General features: G+C 43.0%; 1 protein-coding gene across 3 annotated transcripts; it reads left to right on the plus strand.

The window, feature by feature from the left end:
• The first annotated feature begins 186 nt into the window (after positions 1-186).
• LOC135557825 (alpha-1,6-mannosyl-glycoprotein 2-beta-N-acetylglucosaminyltransferase-like) lies at positions 187-5,398 on the plus strand. 3 transcript variants are annotated; one of them, XM_064991463.1, is made up of 3 exons: positions 187-382; positions 3,187-3,541; positions 3,869-5,398. In XM_064991463.1, the coding sequence occupies exons 2-3, from the start codon at positions 3,485-3,487 to the stop codon at positions 5,237-5,239; spliced, it is 1,428 nt and encodes a 475-aa protein (XP_064847535.1). In that variant the 5' UTR covers positions 187-382; positions 3,187-3,484; the 3' UTR covers positions 5,240-5,398. The 3 variants fall into 3 exon arrangements, with proteins under 3 accessions (XP_064847535.1, XP_064847537.1, XP_064847536.1); XM_064991465.1 differs by having other exon boundaries at positions 3,187-3,511; XM_064991464.1 differs by having other exon boundaries at positions 3,435-3,541.
• Positions 5,399-8,585: the final 3,187 nt, after the last annotated feature.

Consider the following 8,585-nt stretch of genomic DNA (forward strand, 5'->3'; position numbering starts at 1 on the left):
TGTTTATCTACAAACAAACTACTAATTCTAAATAAATATTATACCGACTACATGGAAAATCTCCATATTGTTACATTGTTATAAGCTACAATTCAATGGTTCAGTTGAATGCAACATTGTAGCACACAAGCCTAATATATCAATTAATGTTTTATGTCTTGAGAGTCCCTATGGAGTAATGCATTGTGGGAGTCAAGCTCGGCAGTGGTGCCGTATTTGGTACTTCTTGCCAACGTAAGCTAGCTAGCTAGCTGGCTGGCTAATGTGTTATTTTGCTCCGAAATTGGGAGCAGAAGAGAAGGAATGGAGGAGAATGAATACCTCGATTCACCGCACTGTTAATTTCGGCAGAGAAAGCTGCACAGCACGACTAATATTTTAGGTAACTATACAAACGCATTTTCTTCGCACTGTGAGAGTGGTTGCGACAGTCTGTTTTGGCCAATGACTGAGGCGCGACTACGGAGTGCTTGCTTTTAAATATAATACGCTCGTTCCAGCTAACTTCTACGAGACAAATGTAGCTTGCTAGCTAGCTATTAGCTACCATAACATCACCCGGTAAACAACGTTTAAGCGTCTAAATATAACTAGCTAACTAGTTGTGAATGATGTAACGTTACACCTACACGGCACGAATCTCGAGCGAAATGGGGTTGGTGGTTTGATGTCGGTGTCCACCGCTCCAGGCGCTGACAAGACGATTGATGGTGTAGGGAGGAGGAAGCTACTTTCACTTACATGAACTAGATTTGGCTAGAGACCCCCATTTCCTTCTTGACCAACATGTGCCATGGGAAGGAGTACATGTTATACCGAAATGTTTATTACATTACTGTTCAGAAACATATAAAACGGTCTAGATTGAAATGATAGGCGGTGGCTAGCTTAGCTCTACATCTTGTTAACTGTGCGTGTATCGTGTCATGTAGTGAAAGTTAGAACAGGCGTATAATGTACACTGTTAAGTACATAAGGACACCGTAGGCTGATGTCTGCAATCTATTTGAACATCATTGTTGTGTTTTAGGCAAGGGAGTCTGATCCAGTGCAAAGGTTATTTAGCTTTCCATTGTGTGGATGTCTTGACATGTGGTATTGATTGTGACAGTGCCTCTGGGCAGTAGACACAGATGAGCTAGTTCAACCAAGAAACGCTGCAAAGACGAGAAGAGAACAGGGAACTAATCATAGACTGTTAAAGTGGAGCACAGGCTGGTATGGGAGGGCTGGTGTGTCTAAATGAAGAATCTAAATCGTGATGACTGGCTGCAGATACTTTATCTTCAAAGTATTAGGCCTACATGAATATCATGTCTCTTACAGTTTGACATTTAGTCTACTGGTTATCAGGAACGTTATTGTCAATGTATGGGGCATTGGCAGTGGTGCATTTGTTACATGGGTTGTCACTTACAGTGCATTCAGAAAGTATTCAGACCCCTTCCCCTTTTCCACATTTTGTTACATTACAGCCTTATTTTAAAATAGATTAAATAAAACATTTTCCTCATCAATCTACACACAATACCCTATAATGTCAAAGCAAAAACAGTTTTTTAGAAATATTAGTGTGTATATATATATATATATATATATATATATATGGGGAAAAAACATAATTACCTTATTTACATAAGTATTTAGATACTCGAAATTGAGCTCAGGTGCATCCGGTTTCCATTGATCAATCTTGAGATGTTTCTCCAACTTGATTGGAGTCCACCTGTGGTAAATTCGATTGATTGGGCATGATTTGGAAGGGCACAATCTTGTCTATACAAGGTCCCACAGTTGACAGTGCATGTCAGAGCAAAAACCAAGCCATGGGGTCAAATTAATTGTCCGTAAAGCGCAGAGACAGGATTGTGTCGAGGCACAGATCTGGGGAAGGGTACCAAAAAATTCCTGCAGGATTAAAGGTCCCAAAGAACACCGTTGCCTCCATCATTCTTAAATGGAATTTTGGAACAATCAAGACTCTTCCTAGAGCTGGCAGCCCGGCCAAACTCAACAATCGGGGGAGAAGGGCCTTGGTCAGGGAGGTGACCAAGAACGCGCTGGTTACTTTGACAAGGCTGCGGAGTTCATCTGTGGAGATGGGAGAGCCTTCCAGAAGGACAACCATCTCTGCAGCACTCCACCAATCAGACCTTTGTGCTACTGGCCAGACGGAAACCACTTCTCAGTAAAAGACACATGACACCCTGCTTGGAGTTTGCCAAAAGGCACCTAAAGACTCTCAGACCATGAGAAACAAGATTCTCTTGTCTGATGAAACCAAGATTGAACTCTTTGGCCAGAATTCCAACTGCCACGTCTGGAGGGAACCTGGCACCTATGGTGAAACGTGGTGGCAGCATCATGCTGTGAGGATGTTTTTTTTGCCGCTAGTCAGGATCGATGGAAAAATTAACACAGCAATGTACAGAGAGATCCTTCATGAAAACGTGCTCCAGAGCTCTCTGAATGTGGTGAAGGTTCACCTTCCAACAGGACATTGACCCTAAGCACACAGCCTAGACAACGCAGTAGTGGCTTCGGGACAAGTCAATGAATGTCCTTGAGTGGCCCAGCCAGAGCCCGGACTTAAACCCAATCGAACATCTCTGGAGACCTGAAAATAGTGGTGTGGTGACGCTCCCCATCCAACCTGACAGAGCTTGAGAGGATCTGCAGAGAAGAATGGGAGAAACTCCCCAAATACAGGTGTGCCAAGCATGCAGCGTCATACCCAAGAAGACTCGAGGCTGTAATTTCTGCCTATGGTGCTTCAACAAAGTACTGAGTAAAGGGTCTGAATACTGTAAATGTGATAATTCCATTTTGACTTTTTTTTTATACATTTGCAAAAATGTCTAACCTGTTTTTGCTTTGTCATTATGGGGTGTTTACAGATTGAGGGGGAACAAAAACTATTTAATACATTTTAGAATAAGGCTGTAACGTAACAAAATGTGGAAAAAGTCAAGGGGTCTGAATACTTTCCGAGTGCACCGTATCCGCTCTTATTAAAAAATAAGTTCTGTTTTATTTTACTGGAAAATTGTATATGGACCCCGATAACAGCCATTGTTTTATTATTTATGGTATGTAGGTGGGTTGCATTTAATAAAGTAGCCATGTTTAGTAAAGACAATAAGAAATGGTAAAAATTTCTCTTATTTCTCTTATTTTGTTTTCCAGTGGGTTCCATGCACAACTCTACACTGCAGCCTCTGAGACCAACATGCCTTATGGGAATCTCACATGGCATCACTTATATTCCACAAAGATACATGTCTACATTCTAAAAATGTGTGCTAGCAACAAGTGTTAGCAACCAACAGAATTTTTAACTGTTTTCTATCAAGACTCCCTGCCTGACTCCCTTCCTGCCTGCCTCCCCCAAGCACAGCAGTGCCATTATAAATTGCAAACCTGCCTTTTTTCAGTTTCTCAACAATCAACTCCTCTCCCTTCCCAAGGGGGGTGACTGCCTGTCATGAGATTCCGAGTCTACAAGAGGAAGGTACAATACACGACGAGTCCCAAGTCATGTGTATGTGCTGCATGTTTCTGTACTGGGCATGTTTTAAATGGCACAAACAAATCAAATGTATTTGAGGACAGTCATAGACAATAAAATGTCATATATTGTGACATATTTAGTTCAGTTGAAGAAGCCGGACCCACTGGGTCAATTGAATGATTGAATAACCTATTAACTCCTGTAAACTCATATGAACTCTGTTACATAATCTTACTGTATCGTATCTGTATTTCAAAAAAGATCATATAAATAACAATGCCAATGACAACATTAGTAAAATTAGGCAGGATTGAGTCCAAAACTGGGCACAGGATATGATTTGTATTTTATCTCCAGGTGGTGATACTGACGCTGGTGGTGTTGGTGTGTGGCCTCGCCTTCTGGACGAGTGGGAAGCAGAAGAAGAGCAGTGGGGTGGTGGTCCTGAAAGAGGCTGAGGGGGCGAGGAGAAGCAGCAGTAGCCAGGTGCAGCCACAGCCGCAGGCCACACCTGCAGTCAGCCGGATACCTAACCTACCACCCATCGCACCTGTCAACGAGACACACCCGAAGAACCAGCCTGAAAAGCACCTGGAGAAAGAGGAGGTGGTAAAACCAGAGGTGGACAACACCACCCAGGTCTACCGTGGAATTGTGTTCCAGCTCAACTTTGACCAGACAGTGAGACATGAGGAGCAGTTCAGGGCAGCGAGGAAGAAGGACGATCTGGTGGTGGTGGTCCAGGTGCACAACAGACCTGACTACCTGAGGCTGCTGGTGGAGAGTCTGAGAAAGGCCAGGGGTGTGGAGAGCATCCTGCTTATCTTCAGCCACGACTTCTGGTCCCCCGAGATCAACCAGGTGGTGGCCTCAGTGGACTTCTGCCAGGTTCTCCAGATCTTCTTTCCCTTCAGCATCCAACTGTACCCCCAGGAGTTCCCAGGCCACGACCCCAGGGACTGCCCTAGAGACATTTCCAAGATAGATGCCTTAAAGCTGGGCTGCATCAACGCAGAGTACCCCGACTCGTTTGGCCACTACCGCGAGGCCAAGTTCTCCCAGACCAAGCACCACTGGTGGTGGAAGCTGCACTTTGTGTGGGACAGGGTCCGGGCCCTGAAGGACCACCGGGGTCTGGTGCTTCTCATCGAGGAGGACCACTTCCTCTCCCCTGACTTCCTCCACTTCCTCAAGCTGATGTCGATCCTGAAGAGGGAGAATTGCCCTGATTGTGACATCCTATCTCTGGGGAGCTACGGCCACATCAGCTACCCCAGTAAAGCCAACAAGGTGGAGGTGAAAGCCTGGAAGTCCACCGAGCACAACATGGGCATGGCTCTGAGCAGGGAGACCTACCAGAAACTCATTCAATGCACCGACGCCTTCTGCACCTATGACGACTACAACTGGGACTGGTCCCTGCAGCACCTGACCGTAACCTGCCTGCCCTCCTACTGGAAGGTCATGGTGAGCGAGGCACCCCGCGTCTTCCATGCCGGGGACTGCGGGATGCACCACAAGAAGTCTGTGTGCATGCCGTCCAGCCAAAAGACCAAGATAGATACCATTCTACAGAGCAGCAGCAATCAGCTGTTCCCCAAGAACCTGCTGATTACTAAGAGACTTCCGGCTAACGGGGCAGGGGGGGTGGCGCCCCACGTAAAGAACGGCGGTTGGGGGGACATTAGGGACCATGAACTCTGCAAGAGCTACCCTCGATTACAGTGACCTTATAATAATTGTTAGGCCTATATCGTTACTATTCTCTTTTTTGCATCCTCTGAATTTAAGAAAAAGAAAGCCTTTTGAAAATAATCTTCATGGAATATTTCTTCATATTGCCTGTTTTATCTGACTCTTCCAAATAAACAGTTTGTTGGGTTTGGGCTTCTTTGTCACATGTCTCTTTATATATCCAAGACATTGATTTTTATTTATATATAAATAGATAGTTGAAGTCGGAAGTACTTTTAGGTTGGAGTCATTAAAACTCGTTTTCAACTACTCCACAAATGTCTTGTTAACAAACTATAGTTTTGGCAAGTCGGTTAGGACATTACTTTGTGCATGACAAGTCATTTTCCAACAATTGTTTACAGACAGATTATTTCACTTAATTCACTGTATCATAATTCCAGTGGGTCAGAAGTTTACATGCACTAAGTTGACTGTGCCTTTGAACAGCTTGGAAAATTCCAGAAAATGATATGGCTTTAGAAGCTTCTGATAGGCTAATTGACATAATTTGAGTCAACTGGAGGTGTACCTGTAGATGTATTTCAAGGCCTTACCTTCAAACTAAGTGCTTCTTTGCTTGACCTCATGGGAAAATAAAATCAGCCAAGACCTCAGGAAAAGAATTGGAGACCTCCACAACTCTGGTTCATCCTTGGGTGCAATTTCCAAACGCCTGAAGCTACCACGTTCATCTGTACAAACAATAGTACGCAAGTATAAACACCATGGGACCACGCAGCCCTCATACCGCTCAGGAAGCGACGCGTTCTGTCTCCCAGAGATGAACGTACTTTGATGGGAAAAGTGCAAATCAATCCCAGAACAACAGCAAAGGACTTTGTGAAGATGCTGGAGGAAATAGGTACAAAAGTATTTATATCCACAGTTAAACGAGTTCTATATCGACATAACCTGAAAGGCCGGAAGAAGCCACTGCTCCAAAACCGCCATAAAAAGCCAGACTACGATTTGCAACTGCACCTGGGGACAAAGATTGTACTTTTGGGAGAAATGTCCTCTTGTCTGATGAAACAAAAATAGAACTGTTTGGCCATAATGACCATCGTTATGTTTGGAGGAAAAGGGGGAGGCTTGCAAGCTGAAGAACAATACCCCAACTGTGAAGTATGGGGGTGGCAGCATCATGTTCTGGGGGTGCTTTGCTGCATGCAGGAGGGACTGGTGCACTTCACAAAATAGATGGCATCATGAGATAGGAAAATTATGTGGATGCAGACATTGAAACAACATCTCAGGACGTCAGTCAGGAAGTTAAAGGTTGGTCGCAAATGGGTCTTCCAAATGCACAATGACCCCAAGCATACTTCCAAAGTTGTGGCAAAATGGCTTAAGGACAACAAAGTCAAGATATTGGAGTGGCCACCACAAAGCCCTGACTTCAATCCCATAGAAAATTTGTGGGCAGAACTGAAAAACCATGTGCGAGCAAGGAGGCCTACAAACCTGTCTCCGTTACACCAGCTCTGTCAGGAGGAATGGGCCAAAATGAACCCAACTTATTGTGGAAGGCTACCCAAAATGTTTGACCCAAGATAAACAATTTAAAGGCAATGCTACCAAATACTAACTGAGTGTATGTAAACTTTTGACCCACTGGGAATGTGATGAAAGAAATAAAAGCTGAAATAAATAATTCTCTACTATTTTTCTGACATTTCACATTCTTAAAATAAAGTGGTGATCCTAACTGACCTAAGACAGGGAATTTTTACTTGGATTAAATGTCAGGAATTGCAACTCAATATTAAGAAGGTGTTCTTAATGTTTTGTACACTCAGTGTTTGTAAAGAATCATATATATATATATATATAGTAGCAGTCAAAAGTCTTTATTTTACTATTTTCTACATTGTAGAATAATAGTGAAAACATCAAAACTATGAAATAACACATGGAAACATGTAGTAACCAAAAAAAGTGTTAAACAAATCAACATTTATTTTATATTTAAGTGTAAGTGTTTTGATATTAATGTGTTTTATTGAAGTGGAGAAAAACCACACCAGTCAAAAGTTTGGACACACCTACTCATTCAAGGGTTTTTCTTTATTTGTACTATTTTCTACATTGTAGAATAATAGTGAAGACATCAAAACTATGAAATTACACATAGAGAATCATGTAGTAACCAAAAAGTGTTAAACAAATTAAAATATATTTTAGATTCTTCAAAGTAGCCACCCTTTACCTTGACAGCTTTGCACAATCTTGTCATTCTCTCAACCAGCTTCACCTGGAATGCTTTTCCAACAGTCTTGAAGGACGTTCCACATATGCTGAGCCCTTGTTGGCTGCTTTTCCTTTAGTCTGCGGTCCAACTCGTCCCAAACCATCTCAATTGGGTTGAGGTCGAGTGATTGTGGAGGTCAGGTCATCTGATGCAGTTCTACATCATTCTTCATCTTGGTCAAATAGCCCTTACACAGCCTGGAGGTGTGTTGGGTCATTGTCCTGTTGAAAAACAAATGATAGTGTGAACCAGATGGGATGGTGTATTGCTGCAGAATGATGTGGTAGCCATGCTGGTTAAGTGTGCATTGAATTTTTTTTAAATCACAGAGCACCATCACACCTCCTCCTCCATAGAACCACACATGCAGAGATCATCCGTTCACCTGCTCTGCGTCTCACTAAGACACGGTGGTTGAAACCCAAAATCTCAAAATCCATCAGACCAAAGGACAGATTTCCACCGGTCTAATGTCCATTGCTCTTGTTTCTTGGCCAACGCAAGTCTCTTCTTCTTGTTGGTGTCCTTTAGTAGTGGTTTCTTTGCAGCAATTCGACCATGAAGGCCTGATGCATGCAGTCTCCTCTGAACAGTTGATGTTGAGATGTGTCTGTTACTTGAACTCTGTGAAGCATTTATTTGGACGGCAATTTCTGAAGTTGGTAACTAATGAACTCATTCTCTGCAGCAGAGGTAACTCTGGGTCTTCCTTTCCTGTGGTTGTCCTCATGAGAGCCAGTTTCATCAAAGCGCTTGATGTTTTTTGCGACTGCACTTGAGGAAACTTTCAAAGTTCTTGATATTTTCCGTATTGACTTCATGTCTTAAAGTAATGATGGACTGTTGTATCACTGTTGCTTATTTGATCTGTTCTTGCCATAATATGAACATGTTCTTTTACCAAATAGGTCTGTCTTCTGTATACCTCCCTAACCTGTCACAACACAACTGATTGGCTCAAAAACATTAAAAAGGAAAGAAATTCCACAAATTAACAAGGCACACCTGTTAATTGAAATGCATTCCAGGTGACTATCTCATGAACCCGGTTGAGAGAATGCCAAGAGTGTGCCAAGCTGTCATCAA

Source organism: Oncorhynchus masou, chromosome 16 (assembly GCF_036934945.1).
Source record: "Oncorhynchus masou masou isolate Uvic2021 chromosome 16, UVic_Omas_1.1, whole genome shotgun sequence".
Lineage (NCBI taxonomy): Eukaryota > Metazoa > Chordata > Actinopteri > Salmoniformes > Salmonidae > Oncorhynchus > Oncorhynchus masou.